At 56.5% G+C, this 26,074-nt stretch overlaps 1 protein-coding gene across 3 annotated transcripts in view; it reads left to right on the top strand.

The window, feature by feature from the left end:
- The first annotated feature begins 1,618 nt into the window (after positions 1–1,618).
- Positions 1,619–26,074, top strand: part of SPG7 (SPG7 matrix AAA peptidase subunit, paraplegin) — a 39,964-nt gene continuing 15,508 nt past the window's right edge. Inside the window, exons 1-9 of one of the 3 annotated variants that reach the window (XM_089319798.1) lie at positions 1,619–1,862; positions 4,756–4,858; positions 8,287–8,373; positions 14,476–14,717; positions 19,139–19,278; positions 20,389–20,491; positions 24,548–24,673; positions 25,092–25,254; positions 25,531–25,704. In XM_089319798.1, coding sequence (XP_089175924.1) covers positions 1,689–1,862; positions 4,756–4,858; positions 8,287–8,373; positions 14,476–14,717; positions 19,139–19,278; positions 20,389–20,491; positions 24,548–24,673; positions 25,092–25,254; positions 25,531–25,704 — 1,312 coding nt within the window. In that variant the 5' untranslated portion in view covers positions 1,619–1,688. The remainder of the gene's footprint in view (positions 1,863–4,755; positions 4,859–8,286; positions 8,374–14,475; positions 14,718–19,138; positions 19,279–20,388; positions 20,492–24,547; positions 24,674–25,091; positions 25,255–25,530; positions 25,705–26,074) is intronic. The other 2 variants (XR_011384135.2, XM_008252191.5) reach the window with 2 other exon arrangements.

Consider the following 26,074-nt stretch of genomic DNA (forward strand, 5'->3'; position numbering starts at 1 on the left):
GCCAGGCTGAAGCCTCGGGCTCCATCCAAGTCTCCCACGTGGCTGGCAGGGACCAAGCGCTGGGGCCATCATCCACCGCCCGCCCAGGTGCATTACATGGAGTAGGTGGACTCGAACCAGCACCCCAGCGTGAGATGCAGGCGTCCCGACCAGAGCTCAACCCACCCTGCCAAAGCCTAGCCTTTGCTGGAGCGGATTTCGAGAACCTTTTTCCTACCAAGGGCCACTGGGATATTTATAACATCACTCACGGGCCATACAGAATTATCAACTTAAAACAGCCTGCCCACTGTGGCATAGTGGGCTAAACCTCCACCTCCAGCACCGGTTCCTGTCCTGCTGCTCCGCTCTGATCCAGCTCTCTGCTATGGCTGGGAAAGCAGTGGAAGGTGGCCCAAGTCCTTGGGCCCCTGCACCGGCGTGGGAGACCGGGAAGAAGCTCCTGGCTCCTGGCTTCGGATTGGCCCAGCTCTGGGCATTGAGGCCATTTGGGGAGTGAACCAGTGGGTGAAAACCTCTCGCTGCCTCTCAAATAAACAGAAACTTAAAAATGAGTGCTATATATGTACTGAATTTGGAGTCCTGCCTGTGGTTGCCTTCCAGGGCGGAACAAGTGGTTTCGCAGGCCACCCGTGCTACTGAGGCTGAGTCACAGGTCACCTGCCGAGGGCTGGGTGCTGGTCACTTCCTGCCGGGGCTGCACAGCACAAGCTGCCCAGGGAGCCTGACTGCAGTCACGGGACCAGGCTGGCCAGACGACCACAAGCTGGCACGGCCATCTCATCCCTCCGAGGGGCAGAGCCAGGACTCCCAACCATAGGCTGATTCCACAGATGCCCAGAGCGCTGGGGCTGAGTCAGGCTGAAGCCCAAGCCTCCCACGGGGGTGGCCAGGACTCTCACCTGCGGCCCCCCGGGGGGTGCCCGGGCAGTAAGGAGGGACCCGAGGCCGGCGGGGGCAGCCCGGGGCCCGCGGCTGCCCTGCACACACACCCCCTGCAGGGGTGAGAGCCAGCACCCGGGACCCGCGGGGGCGGCCTGCGCACACCCGGAGGGACGCTTCCTCACCTGTAAAACAGGTGCTGACAGCGCCCGCTCGGCCGGCTTTGACAGGGAAATAGCAACACCCAGAACCACGCGCCGCCATGTTCACACAGCGAGCTCTCCGGCTCCCCGCAGCCGGCGGGCGCACAGCGAGGCACGCAAGCCCGGGACCGGGCGCCGCCGAGGAGCGGCGACAGAGAACGTTGCAGAGCCGGGGCGCGGCGGGACCGCCCGCTGCCCCGTCCTGCGCCCTCGCGGTGCAGGCTGCGCTCCGGGCTCCCAGGGCCCCGCGACCCAGGGCGGAGGCCCCCTCCCGGGCACGGCCCCCGCTTCCGTCCAGGCAGGCAGCAGACGCCACTGCTGGGCCTCGAGACAGCGGCGCCGGCGCTGGGGTGAGAAGCGCCCCAGTCCGCCCGCTCCGCAGGAATAAACGAGAACCAGACCCCAGCCGCAGTCGAGGCCCTCAACGCGCAGGCGCCCCAAGGAGGCCCTGCCGGGGAAGACGGCCGGAGGAAGCCCCCGACTGCGCAGGCGCCGCAGGGGGCCCCGCCCGCGCCCGACTGCGCAGGCGCCGTGAGGAGGCCCTGCTCGCGCAGACGCCCAGGGAACGCCCCCAGATTGCGCAGGCGCTGGTCTCTGGCCAAGATGGCGGCAATGCTGCTGCTGCGCGCCTTTCGGCCAGGCCCGGGCCCCGGTCCCGTGTGGCTGTGGCGCCCAGGCCCTGCTTGGAGCCCGGGCGTCTCTAACGGAGCCTGCAGCAGGCGGCCGTACGTGGCCCTCAGGCCTCCAGTGGGCCGTGCCGGAGGCGGCGCCCGACAGGTAACCCCGCGGGCGGCGCCCTGAGCCCAGACGGCGGCCTTCCCGGTGTGAACGCGGTGTGCGGGTGTTTGCTGCCGTCTCCGGAGTGTGCGGCTTCTGGCGGAGCGGTTCTCAGCCTGCAGGCCAGGCTGGCGGGCCGTGCTGCGGTGTCGCTGTTCTGGGGGAGAGGCGCACGGACCCGTCTCGGGTCCCCCGCGGGACCGCAGGGCCGGAGCCCGGGGCGCGCCTGGTCGGGGCGCCTGGACCCCAGAAGCAGCCCCAGAGTGTGCTTTTCTGGCCCTTGAAGCTCACCCTCAGGTTTCACGTTACAGTACGTCGTGTTTTACCGTGATCCGTGAGGGAACTATTTAAGTTATAAATTATATGTAATCTATATAGCCCTAAACCCGGAGCCGTGGTCGCGCTGAACCCGAAGGCCAGTGCTGATTTGTTGCACATCCTGTTCTGTGCCACGAAGACTGCAGTAGGCTGTCTCACCGGCGGCTGTGGCCCCCTTGGTTTGCCGGGGAAGCCCCAGGCCCCCCGCGGGCCGGGGGTGGTGGCAGGAAGGGTCCAGGCCTGCCCCCCGCGGTGCTGACCGCTGTCCTTGCTGTGGCACTAATCCACGAGGGGGCGGGAGACTCAGCCGGGCAGGGATGCTCTGAGGACAGAACTTAAACAAGTGGCAGGAGAGAGATGGGACAGATTAAACCGGACCGTGGTCTAAAAATAAAATGTATGCATTTGAAAGGCAGAGTTAGAGACGACGGGAGAGCCGGAGATGTCTTCCACCTTGGCTGGAATGGCTGGGCCCAGCTGAAGCCAGGAGCTGGGAGCCGTAACTTGGGCGTCCTCCGTTGTTTCCCGGGAGCGTTAGGGAGCTGGATCGGCACCCATGTGGCGTGCTGGCACTGCAGGCGGCCACTTACCCTGGCGCGCTGCCTGGGTACCTGGTGGGGTTCTGCAAGGAGCTGGGGTCGGGAACGCAGAAGGGGTCTGAGCAGTACCTTGGAGAACCGCCCCTGGCGTCCTGCGAGGGCCTGGGCGGTGCAGGGCAGTCAGCTCCGGCCTTTGGCTGGCTCAGGAGCTGTTGCTTTGTTACTTCAAAACTTGGAAATAATGTTCAGATAGTAAGTCACATTTCAGGGCATTGTAAGCAAATTTATATTTGAGCTTAAAATTTTTTATTGAAACTTTTACTGTTTTTTTAATTGAGAGATATAGATCTCTAATCTGCTGGTTCACTCCCCAAATGCCCACAACAGCTGGTCCCAGGCCAGGCCAAAGCTGAGAGCGAGGAACCGCACACTGGTCTCCCACGGGTGTCGGGAGAGCGAGCTCGTGAGCCTTCATCTGCTGTCTCCCAGGGTGCACTTGGCTTGAACCCAGACACTGCAGCAGGGGCTGTGGGTCCCCAGTGCTGTCTTCCTGCTGTGCCCAGTGCCTGCAGTCTGCATTGTTTGGATACTGTGGTGCCAGTGAGACCCCGAGTACTGTGGTGCCAGTGAGACCCTGAGTACTGTGGTGCCCGCGTGACCCGAGTACTGTGGTGCCCGCGTGACCCGAGTACTGTGGTGCCCGTGTGACCCCGAGTACTGTGGTGCCCGCGTGACCCCGAGTACTGTGGTGCCCGTGTGACCCCGAGTACTGTGGTGCCCGTGTGACCCGAGTACTGTGGTGCCCGTGTGACCCGAGTACTGTGGTGCCCGCGTGACCCCGAGTGCTCTGGTGCCCGCCTGACCCCGAGTGCTGTGGTGCCCGCGTGACCCCGAGTGCTCTGGTGCCCGTGTGACCCGAGTACTGTGGTGCCCGCGTGACCCCGAGTACTCTGGTGCCCGCGTGACCCCGAGTACTGTGGTGCCCGCGTGACCCCGAGTACTGTGGTGCCCGTGTGACCCGAGTACTGTGGTGCCCGCATGACCCCGAGTACTGTGGTGCCCGTGTGACCCGAGTACTGTGGTGTCCGCGTGACCCCGAGTACTGTGGTGCCGTGTGACCCGAGTACTGTGGTGCCCGCGTGACCCGAGTACTGTGGTGCCCGTGTGACCCCGAGTACTGTGGTGCCCGCGTGACCCGAGTACTGTGGTGCCCATGTGACCCCGAGTGCTGTGGTGCCCGCGTGACCCCGAGTGCTCTGGTGCCCGTGTGACCCCGAGTACTGTGGTGCCCGTGTGACCCCGAGTACTGTGGTGCCCGCGTGACCCGAGTACTGTGGTGCCCGTGTGACCCCGAGTACTGTGGTGCCCGCGTGACCCGAGTACTGTGGTGCCCGCGTGACCCCGAGTGCTGTGGTGCCCGCGTGACCCCGAGTGCTCTGGTGCCCGCGTGACCCCGAGTGCTCTGGTGCCCGCGTGACCCCGAGTGCTCTGGTGCCCGCGTGACCCCGAGTACTGTGGTGCCCCCGTGACCCCGAGTACTGTGGTGCCTGTGTGACCCCGAGTACTGTGGTGCCCGTGTGACCCCGAGTACTGTGGTGCCCGTGTGACCCCGAGTACTCTGGTGCCCGCGTGACCCCGAGTACTGTGGTGCCCGCGTGACCCCGAGTACTGTGGTGCCCGCGTGACCCCGAGTACTGTGGTGCCCGCGTGACCCCGAGTACTGTGGTGCCGTGTGACCCGAGTACTGTGGTGCCCGCGTGACCCCGAGTACTGTGGTGCCCGCGTGACCCCGAGTACTGTGGTGCCCGTGTGACCCCGAGTACTGTGGTGCCCGCGTGACCCGAGTACTGTGGTGCCCGCGTGACCCCGAGTACTGTGGTGCCGTGTGACCCGAGTACTGTGGTGCCGTGTGACCCCGAGTACTGTGGTGCCCGCGTGACCCCGAGTACTGTGGTGCCCGCGTGACCCCGAGTACTGTGGTGCCGTGTGACCCGAGTACTGTGGTGCCGTGTGACCCGAGTACTGTTTGTTTCCAGAGACTGCAGTTTCAGCGGCTAAGGCCTGCCTTCGAGGGGACGAGTGGATTGTTACTGAAACAGCATCTGCTTCTGGATCCAGTGAGACTCTGGCGACTTCTAGGTGTGTATCAGCTAAAGACAAGTGACAAGGCAGCGCCTGTTGCTTGTGACTGTTAGGATAATGTTAGTGTTTCTTTCAAGTTTTACTTACTTACTTGAAAAAATGAAAGGGAGGCAGACACAGAGAGAGATCCTCCACACGCTGGGTCACTCCCGACATGTCCATCACGTCCATAATGGCTGGGGCTGGACCAGGCTGAAGCCAGGAGCCTGGAGCCCCGTCCTGGTCTCCCACGTGGTGAGAAGAACCCAAGCCCCTGAGGTGCCATCCGCTGCCTTCTCGGGCACATCGTCGGGAAGCTGGATCACAAGCAGAACAGCCAGAATTTTTCCTTTTTACGGATTTATTGATTTACCTGAAAGGCAGAGATACAGAGAGAGAAAGAGGAGAAACAAATCTTCCACCTTCTGGTTCACCTCCTAGATGGCCCCAACAACCAGGCTGACCAGACCAAAGCCAGAGCTGCTTCTGGGTCTCCCACGTGGGCGCAGGGGCCGGAGCACTTGGGCCATCCTCCACTGCTTTCCCAGTCTTTGTAACAGGGAGCTGGATCAGAAGTGGAGCAGTGGGTACTTGATCCAGCAACCATATGGGATGCCAGCTCTGCAGCTGTGGCTCTAACACTGCAGTGTGACGGCGCCGGCCCCAGGGCAGCTGGGGTTTGAGTCAGCACTCCCTTGTGGGATGGGGGCATCTCGTGGCAGCTAAACCCGCAGTGCCACAGCACCTGTTCTGCTTTCACGCTGCTGAAGAAGCCCAAAAACCTCCAAGAGGACCTTTGTTTCCTGCTCGTTGTGCGCCCTCTGGGGTCCCCGGTCCTTGGACAGTCTGAGTGAGGTTTACCCCATGGGAGTAAAGCCGCCCCGCCTCTCCTGTCTGTTGTGTGGACCTCAGCTGCAGCTCTCCGCCCCCACTTGAGGCCGCACGTCTTCTTACTAGAGATTGAATCGCTGAGCTCAGGGAGCAGCACACGCTCAGGGCCGCCGCACAGCTCCAGGCCCCAGGATTCAGCACTCGCAGGCCGCCCTCCTGCTGCTGCCCTGACCCTAGGCCGTTCTGACCAAGCAGCGATAACCAGTCCACCTGTAGACTTCAGACGCCTGGAGCCCACTTTGCCATCACTGTGTCTTCTTGCCAGCCTACAGTTGACCAACACAGCACGTCCACAGCACTGGATCAACCAGAGAGCCACACGGAGCTGGCCGTGCGTGCTCAACCCAGCTGTAAGATACACCACCCCCAAGCCCGGGAAGCCCGGGAGTTGAGCTGCAGCTGTGGGACTCCGCTCTGCACTGGGAGAGAACTCCATGCTTTCTTCCAGCTGCTGGTGTTGGGCACTGGCCTGCTGTGCCTCGGCGGGGCACGCTGGGGCGCAGGTTCTTACAGCAGGAGTTTCTCTTCGGTCGGAAGAGCTCTTTTTACTTGTTTTGTTTTGAGTTCTGATTTGTGGCCGTCGTTGGGCTATCTGGAAAAGGTTCTTACTGAGTCATGTCCAGAGCTCTACTAAGGATCTACAGTGGCTCCGAGTGTTTTATGTCAGAAGGTAACTGGAAACACCCACCAATAATTTGCTGTTAAATCAGACTGTACCTTTAATGAACCTTGTGGCGTGCTGTGGTCTCTAGACCTTGGATTAAAGATCCCGAAGGAGAAAAGGCAAAATCGCGCCTCCTGCTCACGTCACGTCGCACAGCTGGTGCTGCTGCCCTCTGCCAGGGTCTCTGAACTGCAGTTGTGGCCTGGACACAGCTTGGCCCGCTCAGCTTCAGGTGGCAATCAGGACTGCTGTCCTGTGCGTTCCATTGATGGTTTTGTGAAGAAAGTGAGGGTCAGGTCACGGATGTGGGACTTTGCCGCTTGCTTGCCTTTTTTTTTTTTTTTATGTTTTCATCTACTTGAAAGCCAGAGCAACAGAGAGAGAGATAGATAGAATCACATAAATTTTACATCTGCTGGTTCATTTTATCAATTCCCTGTACCAGCCAGGACTAGGCCAGGCTACAGCTCGGAGCCTGGACTTATTCCAAGTCTCCCACAGGGTGGCAGGGGCCAGAGCACTTCACACATCACCTGCTGCCTCCCAGGGTCCATCGAGGAGGCTGAATTGGAAGTGGAGCAGCTGGAACTCGAACCAGGCACTCTGATGAGGGATGGGGGGGGGGGGTCCCAAGCAACGGCTTCACTTGCTGTGCCATGACGCCCATCCCGCCTCCCCCCATTTCTTTTCTTTTCTTTTTTTCTTTAAAGATTTATTTATGTATTTGAAAGAGTTACAGAGAGGCAGAGGCAGAGAGAGAGAAAAGTCTTCCATCTGCTGGTTCATTCCCCAAATGGCCGCAATGGCTGGAGCTGGGCTGATCTGGAGCCAGGAGCCTCTTCTAAGTCTCCCACGTGGGTGCAGGGGCCCAAGGATTTGGGCCATCTTCTGCTGCTTTCCCAGGCCACAGCAGAGAGCTGGATCAGAAGTGGAGCAGCTGGGACTCGAACTGGCACCCATATGAGATGCTGGCACTACAAGTGGCAGCTTTACCTGCTATGCCACAGTGCTGTCCCCTCCCCCATTGTTAAACCCTGGTCTGTTCAGACATAAACTAACACGGCACCTCTCTGCCAGTGCCAGCCCCTCTCCCATTGCTAAACCCTGGTCTGTCCAGACATGAACTAACATGGCGCCTCTCTGCAGAGGGTGTCGTGCTGGCCTGTCTCCCCGGCAGTGAGGACTGGGCTGCTGCTACTAAGTCATGAGCACGGGCCACTTCTGCCTGGTCTTTAATTGACTTTATAAATTGAAGGAGTTGTTCTCCCAACTCAGGCCATTTTCTCAAACTTACGTACATAATCAGTTTTTATTCCTTCACATTAGCTGTTCAAATACCAAAGTTATTTAGCCTTGTTTTTGTTCTGCAATTAGCAAACACTGTGCTACATTAAGAATGATAGGGGCCGGTGCCATGGCGCAGTAGGTTAATCCTCCGCCTACGGTGCCAGCATCCCATATGGGCGCCGGATTCTGTCCCGGTTGCTCCTCTTCCAGTACAGCTCTCTGTTGTGGCCTGGGACGGCAGTGGAGGATGGCCCAGGTGCTTGGGCCTCTGCACCTGCCTGGGAGACCAGGAGGAGGCACCTGGCTCCCAGCTTTGGATCGGCGCAGCTCCGGCCGTGATGGTCATTTGGGGAGTGAACCAACGGAGAGAGAACCTTTCTCTCTGTATCCTTCTCACTGTCTATAACTCTATCTCTTAAATAAATTTTAAAAAAGTTTTTTTTTAAGTGATAGAAGGATATGCATCTTTATCTCAAGCTTGTGAATCTTATGGCCAATGATTCAGATGTTGTCCGTTGTGGTTTGGTTGAGAATGCACGGTTTGCCTGGGCCAGCCCTGTTGTTGCAGACTCTGGTGGTTAAAGTCTTTCTGTGTTGCTTGCAGGTGGTGTTTGCTTTTTCAACAGCTCAGGGAGGAAGCAGAAGAACAAGGACGGTGACAAATCCAAGGGGAAGACCCCTGAGGATGAAGGTGTGTGCATCTGCTGTGCTTTCTGTTTTTTAATTTTTATTTACCTGAAAGAATGAGCCATCTGCTGCTTCGTTGCCTTGGCCTCTAACAACCAAGGCTGGGCCAGGCTGCGGCCAGGACCTGGGTGCTCACACTGGGTCTTCTGTGTGTGAGGCAAGGGCCAACCATCTGAATCCTCACTACTGTTTTCCAGGGTGCAGATTAGCAGGAAGCTGGGTTTGGAAGTGGAGGTGCCAGGACTGAAACTGGCATCTGATGCAGGATGTGGGTATCCCAAGTGGTGAACAGCACCCACCCCGAGGACCAGGCTCTTTTTTAGGATTCATTTATTTATTTCCTCAAAAGGCAGAGCGACAAAAAGGGAATTAAGAGCTCCCATCTGCTGGTTCACTCCCCAAATGACCACAACAGCCAGGAACTCATCTGGGTCCCCCACATGGGTGGCAGGGGCCTAAGGACTTGAGCAGCCAGGACGCCACTGCCTTCCTAGGAGTATGGGAATCTGGGTCAGAAGTAGAGCAGCCAGGACTCAAACCAGCACTCCAGTATGGGAACCCCACAGTGGTTTAACCCAGGGCACCAAAATGCTGGCCCCTCTCCTCTTTTCTGTTCCTTTTTTTTTTTTTTTTTTTTTTTTTTTTTTTGTAATTTCATTTACTTGAAAGGCAGAGAAAAATAGAGATCTTCCATCTGCCAGTTCATTCTCCCAAATGCCTGTGAGAGCTTGGGCTGGGCCGTGCCAAGGCCAGAAGCCAAAAGCTCCGTCGGGGTGTCTCCCAGGGATGACAGGGACCCGAGTACTTGGGTCACCATCTGCTGCCTCCCAGGGTGTGCATTAGCAGGAAGCTGGAGTCAGAAGCAGAGCTGGGACTCCTAACCAGGCCCTGTGATGTGGTCGTCCCAAGCAGTGTCTTTTTTTCTTTTTTTTAATATTTATTAGATTTGTTTGAAAAGCATAGTTACAGAGAGAGGAGGGAGAGAGAGAGGGATCTTCCATCTGCTTGTTCACTCCCCACATGGCCGCAACAGTTGGAGCTAGGCCAGGCTGAAGCCAGGAGCCAGGAGCTTCATCCAGGTTTCCCACATGGGTGGCAGGGGCCCAAACATTTGGTATCTTTCACTGCTTTTCTCTGGCCGTTAGCAGGGAGCTAGATTGGAAGTGGAGCAGCCAACACTGGTGCCCATTTGGGATTGCAGCATCCCAAGCAGAGGCTTCACTCACTGTGCCACAGTGGTGGCCTCTAAATGAGCTTCCTATTTCATATACCACAGTGAATTCTAAATGGGTTACGTCATTAAACTCAAAAAGCACATCTTGAGTTGGAAAACATATAGGGAAATATTTTGTTACATGGCAAAGGCTTTGTAGTTAAAAAAAAAAAAAAGAGTTCCTGCTGTGGGAAGGGCGGGTCGGCTCAGGCATTTCTGCACTGGATAGGTGGGGTGTGTGTTGTGCAGACACGTGTGTGTTGTGCAGACACGTGTGTGTTCCCTTCTGTGGTGCTTGGGAGGAAGAGCCGTGGCAGCTTTCTTGCTGCCACTGTTGGCCTGCTTCAGTGCCCACCTGGCGCAGGTCACTGTTCCAGCAAGCATGTGGCTCAGGTGACGGCAGGGCGGAACTTCCGCTGGCTGCTCCTGCGCATCCTGCAGCTGGGTGTGTTGGTGAGGCGCAGGGGCTGGGTGTGGGCTGTCCTTGGCTTCATCTGCTTGTCCGTTTGGGACTGAGTGGTGGCTGCTTCAGGAAAACAGGATAAAATTGCATCAGAGGACAGTTCTATGGATGAGGCCCTACCCTGGGTTCCCCTGGGCCTGTCGTGGTTGTGGGAGAGCTGTTTGCTCGTGAAGTCTCGGGGCTGGGCACAGCCCAGTGGCCTTCGCGGCCTCCTTGGTGCCAGGTGCCGTGCCATCGTGCTGGGATGTGAGAGCACTCTGTCTCTGCTGCAGCATCAGCTGCTCTGAGTGGTCGCCCATCGAGGTCCACAGAGAGCATCTGCTTGGGTTACCACTTGCTGATGAAAAGCAACAAACTATGGTTTTTGGTTTTGTTTTTGTTTTTTTTTTTTTTTGGTTTTTTTTTTTTTCAAGAGGCAGACAAGCAGCAGCAAAATGAGCTTCCATCCACTGATTGCTCCCCCGATGCCTGCAATGGCCAGGAGCGGGCCAGGCTGATACTAAGAACTAGGAACTCAGTCCAGGTCTTCCATGTGGGTAGCAGAAACCCAAGTACTTGAGCCGCTGCTGCTGCTCTATAGGGTGCGCATTAGCAGGGAGCTGGAGCTGGGAGCTGGCGCCTGGGGCTCCCTCAGGCTCTCCAAGGAGGGTGTGGTGTCAGCTGGTGTCTTAAATGATAGATCAGATATCTGCCCAGGACCAGACCGTTCAGTCTTCATTTATTTATTGTCATTTGAAAAATATTTTTTTACTTTTATATATCTGGAAGGCAGAAAGAGAAGAACCGTTTATCTGCTGGTTCTCTCCCAAAATGCTGTGGCAGCCAGGACTGAGTCAGGCTAAAGCCAGGAGCCAGGAACTCCATCCAAGTCTCCCACATAGACAGCAGGGACCCAGGTACCTGAGCCGGCACTGCTGCCTCCCAGGGTGTGCACAGGCGGTTTGATGGGAAGCGGAGGGAGGACTCAGACGGGGCCCAAGGACTGATTGACTGCTGCACCAGACACTCACCCCGGGAGCAGACTGCTGGCACATGAATAGCTTGGATAAATGGAAAGAGGATCAGGCCTACCTAGAGAAAAAAACAGTTCTGATTTTTCCCCCAGAAGAGTGTTAGCAAGAAGACTTGCCTCTGGTCCTCTGGGCTGCTGTCCAGTGGCTGGAGTCGGATGGCTCAGGAGGCCCTCGGCTCCACGTGAGTCTGCGTTCTGTCAAGCTGTGTACATACGTGGGGTGTATGTGAGACACCTCCCTGACATGTTCTCCCAGGAGCAGTGAGCACAGCACAGATTGAAGGAAGGCCAGGCAGCTCCACAGTGGTGTCCGGTGCTGGTTGATGCCTGGCCTTGGTTTGGGAAGAAGCTGGGGGCTTTGTGGGAGGGAGCAGAGGGTCTTCCTGTTGGTAGGAGTGCCATTTGCCTGTCATCTTCTGTGTAGGATCTTGGGGTCAGTTTTGGTTTCCTCTCTTACTCCTCAGAGATCTTATTTTTGTTAGCTAGTCCCGTGTGTGTCTTTCCTCACTGATTCTCTGTTATGTCCATAGCATTGGCTCTTATAATTTCATGCATGATGAGTCTGTCTTTTCCTGTGAGCCAGCCCACTTTTTAAAAAAATTTGTTTATGTACTTGTTTGGAAGAATTACAGAGAGAGAGAGATCTTCAGTCCTCTGGTTCACTCCCCACGTGGCCACATGGCTGGGCTAAAGCCAGGAGCCAGGAACTTCATCTGGGTCTCCCAGGTGGGTGGCAAGGGCACAAACATTTGGGCCGTCTTCCACTGCTTTTCCCAGGCTTTGAACAGGGAGCTGGATAGAAGTGGAGTAGCCAGGACACAAACGGGTACCCATATGGGATGCCGGTATTGCACGTGGTGGCTTTACTTAGTATGCAACAGTGCCAACCCCAACGAGCATTTGAAGTTCTCTGCACAGGTACCCTGGGCCTGAGCCTCCTTGTGCCAGCCCTTGACCATGGCCACATTACAGCCTGCTGCTTCCCCAGTTCTCCATCTTGGTCAGTTTCACAAGGGACTGCCCAGTGCCCTCATTTGTCATCCTAATCCTACTCTTTCGCAAGACCGGCTTAGCGTTGCACACAGACGGCTCAGACAGCTGGCTGCACATGGGCAGAGTGGGCTGGGCTGTCTGGTGAGGGTGGCCTCCAGCAGCCTTGTAAGGCAGTATTAACGTCTCCTGCACCTCTAGCATGTCCCCCTTGGCTCGGCGGGGGGTGAAGCTGAATTTTAATATTATTTGTGGGCTGGCATTGTGGCATAGAGGGTAAAGCTGACGCCAGCATCCCAGACCGGTTTGAGTATGAGTTTGAGTCCTGGCTGCTCCACTTCCTATCCGACTTCCTGCTAATGCCCTGGGAAAAGCAGCAGAAGATGGCCAGGTGTTTGGCCCCTGCCACCCATGTGGGGAACTGGAAGAAACTCGTGGTTCCTGGCTTTGGCCTGGCACAGCACTGGCCAGTCCATCCATGAGAGGAGTGAAACAGTGGATGGATCATTCTGTCTCTGTAACTTTGACTTTTATGTATACCTAAATGCATAAATCTTTTAGCTAGACAGAACGTGGTGGGGAACCTGAGCGCTCAGCAAGTCATCCTGAGCAATCAGAAGAAACTAGCAATTCCAGACTTGAGTGTGGCTGCCCTCCCCTGCAGTCTCTGCCAAGTGAGGGTGGGCCCAGCATGGCAGCGAGAAGAAGCGAGTTGTGGGGCTCCATGGGTTGCACCTTGGAAAGGGGTGGATTTTCTGAAGAAAGCAGAAGAGACCAAATCCTCCCTGTGCTTTCATTTGATTAGGAATTCTTGCTCAGAGTGTCAAAGCTTAGAGTGTGAGATGTCTTTTAATTTTTAAAATTTTATTACTTTTGAGAAAGACCTCTCACATGCTGATTCACTCCCCAAATTCCTGTAATGGCTGGGTCTGGGCCAGGCTCAAGTCTGGAGTTGGGAATTCAAATCAAGTCTCCCATGTCAGTGACTGGGACTCAAGTACTTGAATCATCACCTGCTGTCTCCCAGGGTGCTCGTTAGCAGGACGCTGGATTAAAAGTAGAGCTAGGGGGGCCGGCACTGTGGCGCAGCAGGTTAACGCCCTGGCCTGAAGCGCTGGCATCCCATGTGGGCGCTGGTTCGAGTGCCGGCTGCTCCTCTTCCAATCCAGCTCTCTGCTGTGGCCCGGAAAGGCAGTGGAGGGTGGCCCAAGTGCTTGGGCCCTGTACCCACATAGGGGTCCAGGAGGAAACACCTGGCTCCTGGCTTCACATCGTCACAGCGCGCCATGGCGGCCATTTGGGTGGAAAAAGGAAGACCTTTCTCTCTGTCTCTTTCTTACTGTCTAACTCTGCCTGTCAAAAAAAAAAAAAAAAAAAAAAAAAAAGACCTGGGACTTGAACCCAGGCATTCCAATAAAGGATGCAGGCATTCTAAGCCACATTTCAATCACTATACAAGACATCAGTCTCCACAACTTAGTTTTGTTTTGTTTTGTTTTTAAGGTTTATATATGTATTTGAAGTAGAGCAGCCGGGACTCAAACTGGCACCCATATAGGATGCTGGCACTGTAGGCTGTGGCTTTACCCCTTACGCCACAGGATTGGCCCCACAACTTAAATGTTGCTCATGTAACGAATACTAAGTTCAGGATGCTGGTTGGGTGGGGAGGGAGACAGGCGTATGAGGGTTCAGTGGGGTTGGAAGGTTTTATTTGAGGCAAGTTGTGGTAAAGGGATTTGTTTTATGTTTACTAACTCATATTATGCTGCACACAACCTGTTGATAGTTTCTAGTATGCACTCAGGTCTGAAGTCTGTACTTGTAGCTTTGTCAGCGTATACTTGCCGGGAAAACGTGTAACGTTGCAGCAGCATGGTGGTGCTAGGGAGGCTGCGCATGTCTACACTGGGGACCTATTCTTCCAGTCTGAGCTGGTGGGACGCACGCCCCCTTCTGTCTGAAGTAACGTCAGTGACCAGAGCGTTGGCCATCCCCACACATAAGTCGTGTTTGCTTTTTGCTACGTTGGCAAAAAGGCAGAATCGTGCAGGAAACTGGATGCTGCAACTTCTGAGTTGAGTTTTTCCCAGGCAGGGATAGAGCCCAATATTGCAGACAGTGGGTGGAGCCAGTGCTTGGGATGCCCTCAGCCCGTATGGAAGGGTCGGGGCTGGCACCCCGCCTGCACAGGAGGCGGGAGGTGATAGCTCAGTGATGCTAGGAGGCGTGGGTGGAGTCTAGGTTCTTGTCTTTGGCCTGGCCCAGCCCTGCACCAGTGGATGGAAGATCTCTCTCTTTGCCTTTCCAGTAACTAGGAATAAATGATTTTTTAAAAAATGATATGTGGGTTACCTGCTGTGGCTCTGGAGTGTCCCCTACTCACCCTGCTGTGCTTGCGTCTTCTCCCTCTGCCCCGGCTGGCCAGAGGAGAGGAGGCGGAAGGAGCGGGAGGACCAGATGTACCGGGAGCGGCTGCGCACGCTGTTTGTCATCGCGGTCGTCATGAGCCTGCTGAATTCCTTCAGCACCAGCGGTGGCAACATCTCCTGGAGCGACTTTGTCAACGAGATGCTGGCCAAGGGTGAGGTGCAGCGGGTGCAGGTGGTGCCTGAGAGCGACGTGGTGGAGGTCTACCTGCACCCGGGAGCCGTGGTGTTCGGACGGCCGGTGAGTGAGGACGGGGCCTTCCCCTTCAGCCCACCCCACGTGTGTGTCCTCAAATGGGCCGAGTGGGGCCAGATTTCCACATGGCAGCGCCGCACAGCAGAACTGCAGGAAGACAGTGGGGGCTTGTCGCGGGGGACAGTGGTGTCCGTGGGGTTGTGCATGGTGCTGTGAGGCCTACAGTGGCTGTGGGAGCTGTGTCCAGAGAGGAAGAACAGGAAGTAAAGGGCAGCTGGGTTCAAGTGGAAACTCTGATCTTGGGGACTGAGGCGAGGAGGCTGCAGCCCTGTGTCTGGCCGGCTTGGGCTGGCAGTCAGCAGGAGGGGCTCTGGCAGAGTCACGCAGGAGCAGGGGGCATCTCTGGCGGCGGGCAGGGCCTGCAGCAGGGAACAGAGACGGAATGGGTCCTCAGCAGCAGGGACTGCCTGCAGCATGGACAGAGCTGCACCCTGAGGCTGGCGAGAGGAGTGAGCAGAGGACCAGGCCTTGGAGAGGAGAGCAAGGCCCTCTGCTCACGTGCCCCTGGGAGAAACCCCGCGGGGTTTGCATTGTGACGAGGGACTGGAGTGACACGGTAGAGATGCAGCGGCTGGGCCGAGGGGTGTGGCATCTGTGTCAGGTGGAGGGCTCGTCAGAGCTGATGGGGCGCCCCGAGGTGACAGCCGTGAGCTGTCAGCCCCTCTGGCGCCAGAGGGAGCTGTGATGAGCTGGGCCTTGGAAGGCTTCGCAGAGAGAAGGAGCCCCCAACCCCGTGCTTTCTTCCCATCTGCTTGTCTTGTGTTTCTCCCAGTCGCCGTGACACCCCTCTTAGACTCACACAGTGGACATTAATACCAGAAGATGACCCCTCTCCATGGTTTTCGGTTACCTCCATGCTGGCCCTGAGAACTGCTTTTGCTAATAATATAAATGCATTCATTTTCATTGCATTTTAAAGGCAGCGAGACAGAGATCTTCCTTCACTCGTTCACTTCCCAAATGCCCAGAACAGCGGTGCCAAACAAGGAGCCCAGAACTCCATCAGGTCTTCCCTGTGGGTGCAGGGGCCCATCTCCCATTGCTTTCCCAGGTGCATTAGAAGGGAGCTGGCTCGAAAGTTGAGCAGTTGGGATTTTGAACCAGTGCACCAGTGTGGAGTGCAGGGATCACAGGCGGCAGCTTAACCCGCTACACCACAGCGCCAGCCCCTTTAGTAACATTTCAAACACAAGATTTGGTCAAGGACCATGAAGTTTCTTTCTTTCTTTTTTTAAAATATTTATCTTCTTTATTTGAAAGAGTTACAGAGAAAGGTAGAACCAGAGAGAGAGAGTCTTCCATTCCACTGGTTCACTCAGAAAATGACCTCAACGGTCAGAGCTGAGTTGATCCAAAGCCAGGAGCTTCTTCCAGGTCTTCTACGTGGGTGCAGGGGGCCAAGGACTTGGGCCATCTTATTCTGCTTTTCCAGGCCACAGCAGAGAGCTGGATCACAAGAGGAGCAGCTGGGACTCAAACTGGTGCCCATATGGGATGCTGGCACTGCAGGCTGTGGCTTTAACCCGCTGAGCCACAGCACTGGCCCTTCTATCACATTTCTTTCATCTCCTTCTCCTCATTTGTTAAAAGTTTGGACAGTGTGGCACTAGACCTTGTGAGGCTTTTCACGTCCGCACGTGTGCGTTGCAAGCAGCCGCCCCTGGTGTGCTATCCTGGAACCATGGTTTACTCCTTTGAGCAGAGTCTTCTCCTTTCCTGTGTGTCCTGCCCTGTCTCATGAGTGACCGTGAGCAGATGCATGGTGTGAGGACCGAGGGTGAGGGAGACCGCAAGTGTGTGTGGTGTGAGGACCGAGGGTCAGGGAGGCCGCCTGTGTGTGTGGTCTGAGGACCGAGGGTGAGGGAGACCGCCTGTGTGTGTGGTGTGAGGACCGAGGGTCAGGGAGGCCGCCTGTGTGTGTGGTCTGAGGACCGAGGGAGAGGGAGACCGCCTGTGTGTGTGGTCTGAGGACCGAGGGAGAGGGAGACCGCAAGTGTGTGTGGTGTGAGGACCGAGGGTGAGGGAGACCGCCTGTGTGTGTGGTCTGAGGACCGAGGGTGAGGGAGACCGCAAGTGTGTGTGGTGTGAGGACCGAGGGTGAGGGAGACCGCCTGTGTGTGTGGTGTGAGGAGGACCGAGGGTCAGGGAGGCCGCCTATGTGTGTGGTGTGAGGAGGACCGAGGGTCAGGGAGGCCGCCTGTGTGTGTGGTCTGAGGACCGAGGGTGAGGGAGACCGCCTGCCTGTGTGTGTGGTGTGAGGAGGACTGAGGGTCCAGGAGGCCGCCTGTGTGTGTGGTGTGAGGAGGACCAAGGGTCAGGGAGGCTGCCTGTATGTGTGGTGTGAGGACCGAGGGTCCGGGAGGCCCCGTATGTGTGGTGTTAGGAGGACCGAGGGTCCGGGAGACTGCCTGTATGTATGGTATGAGGAGAACCGAGGGTCAGGGAGGCCACCTGTGTGTGTGGTGTGAGTACCGAGTGTCAGGGATGCCGCCTGTATGTGTGGTGTGAGGAGGACCGAGGGTGAGGGAGACCGCCTGTGTGTGTGGTGTGAGGAGGACCGAGGGTGAGGGAGGCCGCCTGTGTGTGTGGTGTGAGGAGGACCGAGGGTCAGGGAGGCCACCTGTGTGTGTGGTCTGAGGACCGAGGGTGAGGGAGACCGCCTGTGTGTGTGGTCTGAGGACCGAGGGTGAGGGAGACCGCCTGTGTGTGTGGTGTGAGGAGGACCGAGGGTCAGGGAGGCCGCCTGTGTGTGTGGTGTGAGGACCGAGGGTCCGGGAGGCCGCCTGTGTGTGTGGAGTGAGGAGGACCGAGGGTCAGGGAGGCCGCCTGTGTGTGTGGAGTGAGGACCGAGGGTGAGGGAGACCGCCTGTGTGTGTGGTCTGAGGACCGAGGGTGAGGGAGACCGCCTGTGTGTGTGGTGTGAGGAGGACCGAGGGTCAGGGAGGCCGCCTGTGTGTGTGGTGTGAGGACCGAGGGTCCGGGAGGCCGCCTGTGTGTGTGGAGTGAGGAGGACCGAGGGTCAGGGAGGCCGCCTGTGTGTGTGGAGTGAGGACCAAGGGTCCGGGAGGCTGCCTGTGTGTGTGGTGTGAGGAGGACCGAGGGACCGGGAGGCCGCCTGTGTGTGTGGTGTGAGGAGGACCGAGGGTCAGGGAGGCCGCCTATGTGTGTGGCGTGAGGACCGAGGGTCAGGGAGGGCACCAGTGTATGTGTGGTGTGAGGATTGAGGGTCCCGGAGGCCGCCTGTGTGTGTGGTGTGAGGAGGACCGAGGGTCAGGGAGGCCGCCTGTATGTGTGGTATGAGGAGGACCGAGGGTCCGGGAGGCCCCGTATGTGTGGTGTGAGGAGGACCGAGGGTCCGGGAGACTGCCTGTATATATGGTGTGAGGAGAACCGAGGGTCAGGGAGGCCACCAATGTGTGTGGTGTGAGTACCGAGTGTCAGGGAGGCCGCCTGTATGTGTGGTGTGAGGAGGACCGAGGGTCAGGGAGGCCGCCTGTGTGTGTGGTGTGAGGAGGACCGAGGCTCAGGGAGGCCACCAATGTGTGTGTGGTGTGAGGACCGAGGGTCCAGGAGGCCGCCTGTGTGTGTGAGGTGTGAGGACCAAGGGTCCGGGAGGCCCCTGTATGTGTGGTGTGAGGAGGACCGAGGGTCAGGGAGGCCACCAATGTGTGTGTGGTGTGAGGACTGAGGGTCCCGGAGGCCGCCTGTGTGTGTGGTGTGAGGAGGACCGAGGGTCCGGGAGGCCGCCTGTGTGTGTGGTGTGAGGACCGAGGGTCAGGGAGGCCGCCTGTGTGTGTGGTGTGAGGACCAAGGGTCCGGGAGGCTGACTGTGTGTGTTTGTGAGGAGGACCGAGGGTCAGGGAGGCCGCCTGTGTGTGTGGTGTGAGTACCGAGTGTCAGGGATGCCGCCTGTATGTGTGGTATGAGGACTGAGGGTCAGGGAGGCCGCCTGTGTGTGTGATGTGAGGACTGAGGGTCCGGAAGGCTGCCTGTGTGTGTGATGTGAGGACTGAGGGTCCGGGAGGCCGCCTGTGTGTGTGGAGTGAGGACTGAGGGTCAGGGAGGCCACCTGTGTGTGTGGTGTGAGGAGGACCGAGGGTCCGGAAGGCTGCCTGTGTGTGTGGTGTGAGGAGGAGCGTGCAGGGAGTGGACTCACCTAATTGAATCTGGTTTTGCCCCAAGATCTCTGCTTCTGCTTTCCTGGGAAATCTCCGTAGACTCACCTTCCCTGACACAGGGTTGTCGCCTCTGATCACGTACTGTGCTAACACCCTGCGTTCTTCTCAGATTATCTTATTAGTGGAAAACAAATTACTCAGTAAATATATCTTGCAGTTTTGTTTCTGAATTTGTAGCCATCATTGCAAAGGCTGGTCTGACTGCTCCCCTCCCCTCTCGGTTTGCAGCGGCTGGCCTTGATGTACCGAATGCAGGTTGCAAACATTGACAAGTTCGAGGAGAAGCTCCGAGCGGCTGAGGATGAGCTGAACATCGAAGGCAAAGACAGGATCCCGGTCTCCTATAAGCGCACGGGGTTCTTTGGGAAGTATGTCAGTCACTTATGTTGACTGTTGAACTAAACCCAGCTTGCCTTTGCGGTGTGAGAAGCACCTGTGAGCAGAAGGCTCAGGCGGGTTTTCCTCGCGGTGGGAGGGCTCAGCCATGTGGGGTGAACCAGACCAGCCTGGCAGGTTTGGAAAAGGAAAGTCTGTTGGAGTTCGTTTTAGTTACTTTCCTGAGTTGTCTGTGGTGTTTTCTTTTATTTCTTTATTTGAGTGGCAGATCTCCTATCTGCTGGTTCACTGCCCAGGTGCCTGCAGCTGCTGGGAGTTAGGGGGTGGGTGAAGCCTGGAGCCAGGAACTCAGTCCAGGTCTACTGGGTGGGTGACAGAGACCCAGTTCCTTGAGCCATTGCTGCTGTCTCCAGCTCTCCCACAAGCTGGAATTGGGAGCCAGAGGCGGGAGCCCCAGCAGTCTGATGTGGGTGTCTTAAGTAGCACCTTAGCTCATAGGCCAAGCCGGGGGTGCATTCTAGGTGCTGTCGACAGGAAGCACGTGGAGCAGGAAGTGGGAAACAGCAGCTCCCGTCCCGAGCAGACAGCAGCAGTGGCCTGCAGGAGCTTTCCCAGGTAGAGCCCGGAAGCCTGGCAGTTTCCTTAGTGGAAGTCCGTGAGTCATCCTGTGTCCCTTAGCAGCCCTGCTGGGGCCAGTGGTGACGGAAGCAGCAAGTAAAGAGGCACCGTTCCACCATGGCGGCTGACGGCTGGGCAGAGAGCCCACTCTCCGGCGGAGCTTTGGCGGCCCCCGCCATGCCGCTCGTGGCTGCAGGCGTGTGCTGACGCTGGGGTTTTCCTTCGCCCCGTGGCTCGTTCGCCTCAACAGGTGAAAAGTGACTACCGCTAGGCAGAAACCACTCGACCTGGGTGTTTGGTACTTCCTGATCAGTCCGACCTCTTAGGCACTGTCACAATCAAGAGTGGTGAGAATTGGACAAGAAAACCTATTTCTGCAACCACTTCATTGTACGTGCTGGTCCCAGTCATGGGGAGACCCTTCCTGCTTAGGACGTGTTGTCAGTGGTCATCCCGGCCATGTGAGGTGGGACTGTCAGAGTCCAGGCAGCAGTAACTAACCCAATAACTGCCCCTCTTCTCAGTGCCCTCTATGCCCTGGGGATGACTGCCGTGGGCTTGGCCATCCTGTGGTACATGTTCCGTCTCGCCGGGATGACAGGAAGAGAAGGTGGATTCAGTGCTTTTGTAAGTTGTACAAGTGAGCTCTCAGTGAACTTATGTCTGGAGTGTCTGGTTGTGCCTGCTGAGTATGCAGTAAGACTCTCTGTTGTGTGTAAACAGCTGTAGAGTGTGTGCTGAGAATCCCTGTTGTGTGCTGAGCACAGCTGCACAGTGAGTGTGGTGAGGGTCCCTGTTGTGTGTGAACAGCTGACAGTGGGTGTGGTGAGAATCCCTGTATGAACAGCTGACAGTGGGTGTGGTGAGAATCCCTGTATGAACAGCTGACAGTGGGTGTGGTGAGGATCTCTATGAACAGCTGATGGTGTGGTGAGAATCCCTGTTTGTGTGAACAGCTGAGAGTGGGTGTGGTGAGGGTCCCTGTTGTGTGTGAACAGCTGACAGTGGGTGTGGTGAGAATCCCTGTATGAACAGCTGACAGTGAGTGTGGTGAGAATCCCTATTGTGTGTGAACAGCTGATCGTGGGTGTGGTGAGAATCTCTTTATGAAGAGCTGATCATGCGGTGAGAATCCCTGTTTGTGTGAACAGCTGACAGTGGGTGTGGTGAGAATCCCTGTTTGTGTGAACAGCTGACAGAGGGTGTGGTGAGAATCCCTGTTGTGTGTGAAAGCTGAGAGTGGGTGTGGTGAGAATCTCTGAATGAACAACTGCAGAGTGGGTGTGGTGAGAATCCCTGTTTGTGTGAACAGCTGACAGAGGGTGTGGTGAGAATCCCTATTGTGTGTGAAAGCTGAGAGTGGGTATGGTGAGAATCCCTGTTTGTGTGAACAGCTGACAGTGTGGTGAGGATCCCTGTTGTGTGTGAGCAGCTGAGTGGGTATGGTGAGAATCTCCGTTGTATGTGAACAGCTGAGAGTGGGTGTGGTGAGGGTCCCTGTTGTGTGTGAACAGCTGACAGTGGGTGTGGTGAGAATCTCTTTATGAACAGCTGATGGTGTGGTGAGGATCCCTGTTTGTATGAACAGCTGTTGGTGGGTGTAGTGAGACTCACCTATTGTATGTGAACAGCTGAGAGTGGGTGTGGTGAGAATCTCTTTATGAACAGCTGATGGTGTGGTGAGAATCTCTGTATGAACAGCTGACAGTGGGTGTGGTGAGAATCCCTGTTGTGTGTGAACAGCTGATGGTGTGGTGAGAATCCCTGTATGAACAGCTGACAGTGTGGTGAGGATCCCTGTTTGTGTGAACAGCTGACAGAGGGTGTGGTGAGGATCCCTGTTTGTGTGAACAGCTGACAGAGGGTGTAGTGAGGATCCCTGTTTGTGTGAACAGCTGACGGTGTGGTGAGGATCCCTGTTTGTGTGAACAGCTGACAGAGGGTGTAGTGAGCCCCGCCTGTTGCAGGTGCACCTGGAAGGCAGTCTTTGGCAGCTCATGCCTCACTTTCTGATTGGCTGGCAGACTGCGAGGTGCAGCCTGGACTGCTGATCTTTCTCCTTGACCTCTGATGTGGCTGAGTCTCATGAGTTTTTAGAGCAGTGTGTTCTGTGGTTTTTGTTGTTGTTGTTTTTAGAATTATTTTATTTATTTGAAAGAGTTAAAGGGAGAGGTAGAGCCAGAGATGGAGGTCTTCCATTCCACTGGTTCACTCCCCAAATGACTGCAACCGCTAAAGCTGAGCTGATCCGAAGCCAGGAGCCAAGAGCCTCTTTTAGGTCTCCCACGCGGGTACAGGGACCAAAGGAGTTGGGCCATCATCCACTGCTTTCCCAGGCCACAGCAGACAGCTGGATCGGAAGGAGCAGCCAGGACTCAAACCAACACCCATATGGGATGCCAGCGTTGCAGGCTGGGGCTTTAACCTGCTATGCCACAACGCTAGCCTCTCTGTGGTTTTTACATCAGTCAGGATTGCTTTCCATGGGGTTTTTATTTAAAATTTACTTATTTATTTTTTAAAAATTTATTTATTTTATTTGAAAGACAGAGTTACAGAGAGGCTGAGGCAGAGAGAGAGGAGTCTTCCATCCGTTGGTTCACTCCCCAGATGGCCACAACAGCTGGAGTTGCTCTGATCCAGAGCCAGGAGCGTCCTCCAGGTCTTCCATGTGGCTGCAGGGGCCCAAGGACTTGGGTCATCTTCCACTGCTTTCCCAGGCCATAGCAGAGAGCAGGATCGGAAGTGGAGCAGCTGGGACTCAAACTGGCACCCATATGGGATTCCGATACTGGAAGTTGTGGTTTTACCCACTGTGCCACAACACCGGCTCCTAAAATTTCCTTTTTTATTTTAAAGGCAGAGCAACAGAGAGAAGGAAAGACACCTTCCATTTGCTGGTTTACTCCCCAAATACTCAGAACAGCTAGGCTGAACCCAGGAGCCAGAAACACGTCTGGGTCTCCCATGTGAGTGGCAGGGGCCCAGGTGCGTGGGCCGTCATCCCCTGACTCCCAGACACATTTCAGGAGTCTGGGTCAGAAGCAGGAGTAGCTGGGACTTGAGCCTTGTGCACTGCTATGGGGTTAGGCAGCTTAGCCCTCTGCATGACAACACCCAGCCCAGGATTATGGTTTTTTCCTTGATGTCCTCTGGTAGCTCAGAGGCTGACACATTTTATTTATTTAAGCAGTTTTCTTTAAAAAGTTGTGGCGCAGTGGGTTAACGCCCTGGCCTGAAGCACCAGCATCCCATATGGGCGCTGGTTCTAGTCCTGGCTGCTCCTCTTCTGATCCAGCTCTCTGCTATGGCCTGGGAAAGCAGTGGAGGAAGATGGCCCAAGTCCTTTGGCACCTGCACCTGTGTTGGAGACCCGGAGGAAGCTCCTGGCTTCGGATCAGCACAGCTCCATCCATTGCGGCCATCTGGAGGTAAACCAGCAGATGAAAGACCTCTCTGTCTCTACCTCTCTCTGTAACTCTGTATATCAAATAAATAAATCTTTAAAAAAAAAAAGTTAACATTTTCTTTTTATTGAGAGAGACAGAAGCAGACCTTCCATTTACCGATTCACTCCTCAAATGCCTGCAACAACTGGGGACAGGCCCAGCCAAAACTCCAGGCACCGGAAATCCATCTAGGCCTCTCCCATGGGCGGTAGCACCCTGGGTTCCTGTGTCATCATCTGCTGCTCCCCAGGGAGCAGTCAGCAGAGTGGGGCTCACACCTGGGCACTGTGACAGAGAATACAGGTGTCCCAAGCTGTGTAGGTGTGGGGCTCAGCCACTGCAAGCCAGGAGCCCAGAAATCAGTCCACATCGCCCATGTGGGTGGCAGGACCCAAGTAATTGAGCTGTCACCAGCTGCTTCCCAGAGTGCGCATTAGCAGGAAGCGAGAGTCAAGCAGAGCGTCAGGACGTGAACCAGGCACCCTGATGTGAGACATGGGCATCCCAAGCCAGGTCTACGTGCTGGGCCAAGCCCCAGCACCGAAGCGGAATACCTTTAAACGGTGTCCTTAAAATAACTGCCTCCTTTTAAGAAAACAAAAAGTATTGACTTGAAAGATAAAGTTAGAAAGAAATTCCATGTGCTGGCTCACTCCCCAGGTGGCCAGGCTGAAGCCAGGAGCCTGAAGCTTCTCCTGGTCGCTCATGTGGGTGGCAGGGTCCCAGGCAGGGAGCTGGATTGGAACTGGGGCAGCCAGGACTTGAACTGGTGCCTGTATGGGATGCAGTATTGCATATTACCTGCTGTGCCACAATGCTGGCTCCTTACAGACTTTTTAAAAAAGATTTGTCTGTTTATTAGAAAGTCAGAGTCACGGAGGGAGAGACGGAGATCTGTCCTTGGTTCACTCCCCAAATGGCCACATCACCCAGAGCTCAGGTGCCTGGTGTTAAGTAGTCGTGTCTTCAGTAATGAGAGAAGACCTCAGGGTCCTGGGCAGAGTCGTGTTGCAAAATAAAATCGTTTATATGGAAGACACTGAATTACCTGGTGGGGTAGATTTCTTCTTCCAGGCGAGTTGCTACACAACCTTTTTGTTGCTTGGTAATGTGAAATCAAGACTGCCCTTGTTGTAGAAGTCTGGTCCTTCTGGGGCTGTGTCCGTGCAGGTGTGCGGAGCAGAGCCTCTGGCTTGAGCTGTGACCTCTGCTGCCCCTTCCTCCTTCTGCCTAGAATCAGCTGAGAATGGCTCGTTTCACAATTGTGGATGGGAAGGCAGGGAAAGGAGTCAGCTTCAGAGACGTGGCAGGAATGCACGAAGCCAAGCTGGAAGTCCGTGAGTTTGTGGATTATCTGAAGGTGAGAGCCAGGCACCGGCAGGACGAGGAGGCTGGGGAGATTGGGACTGCATCGCAGGTCAGGGGCCACTTGCGTGTTTGCGACATCATCTGTGGGTCATACAAAAGTATCAACTTAAAACCCAGCCTGCTCAACGTGTTCTGAATCCTGAGTCCTGTTGCAGTTGCCTTGGCAGGGCCAGACCAGTGATTTGTAGGCCTCACACGGCCCTGGGGCCGCAGGCCCTGCCCCGGCAATAGGTATCGGGTTTTGAGTGGGGACAGAAGCCCAGTGCACCATCACTCAGCAGCAGTGCAGGGCTGGCTCGGGCCACTTCCATTCACGCCGCGGCTGCCTTGCTGGATCTCTGCACGGTATTGTGCGCGTTTCAGAACAACTCAGTGGCCAACCTTGTGTCTGCCTGTCTGCCGCTCTCTAGAGCCCGGAGCGCTTCCTCCAGCTCGGTGCCAAGGTCCCAAAGGGTGCGCTGCTGCTCGGCCCTCCTGGCTGCGGGAAGACACTGCTGGCCAAGGCAGTGGCCACCGAGGCCCAGGTGCCCTTCTTGGCAATGGCTGGCCCAGAGTTCGTGGAGGTCATTGGAGGTGGGTGAATGGAGGGGTTGCAGGCTGGCCTGGTCAGCCATGGCTCTGTGTGACTGAGGGGAGGGAAGATGGGGCCAGCGAGAGACAGATGGAGTCAAGGTAAGGGAGAGAGGCCCGCGTGGGGGCGTGGGCAGCCAGGAACTTAGAAACCGCTTTCCCTCTAGGGAAACTGGTAGTTTGTGTCTAGGGGAGGAGGACCCTGTCCACTTGGTGTCCTTGGGGCATCTGGACTCTGTCTCCATCACCTGCCCCGCCTGGTGCTCTCTGCTCCCTCAGGCCTCGGCGCTGCCCGCGTGCGAAGCCTCTTCAAGGAAGCACGCGCGCGAGCACCCTGCATCGTGTACATTGATGAGATTGACGCCGTGGGCAAGAAGCGCTCCACCGCCACCTCGGGCCTCTCCAGCACCGAGGAGGAGCACACGCTGAACCAGCTGCTGGTGGAGATGGACGGTGAGTGCAGATCCCCACACCGGGGAGCAGCCGTCTGGGTGCCGTGGGGCATCGTGGCTTTCCCTCCCGCAGACCTCTCACCCACCCCCGCTGCCCCGGTGAGGGACGTGGGCTCGAACACCTGCTTCTGCTAGCTCCCTACTCTCAGGACACAGATTTTGTTGTAAACCTCCCTGTGCCGGGTGGAAGAGCTGAGCGGCTGTCAGACAATGGGTGTGACTGGGTATTCATGGCCCCCTCCAGGCACTGTCCTGTGCAGGTGACAGCGGTGGAGGCCAAGCAGAGCCTTGGGTCTGTACTGCAGCCAGGTGACTCCTGGGCTGGCCCCAGCACAGTCTTGGGTTTACAGAGATGGCAGAGGTGACATGGA

The sequence above is a fragment of the Oryctolagus cuniculus genome, chromosome 18 (assembly GCF_051225735.1).
Source record: "Oryctolagus cuniculus isolate XC-2025 breed Fujian yellow rabbit chromosome 18, ASM5122573v1, whole genome shotgun sequence".
In the NCBI taxonomy this organism is placed as follows: domain Eukaryota; kingdom Metazoa; phylum Chordata; class Mammalia; order Lagomorpha; family Leporidae; genus Oryctolagus; species Oryctolagus cuniculus.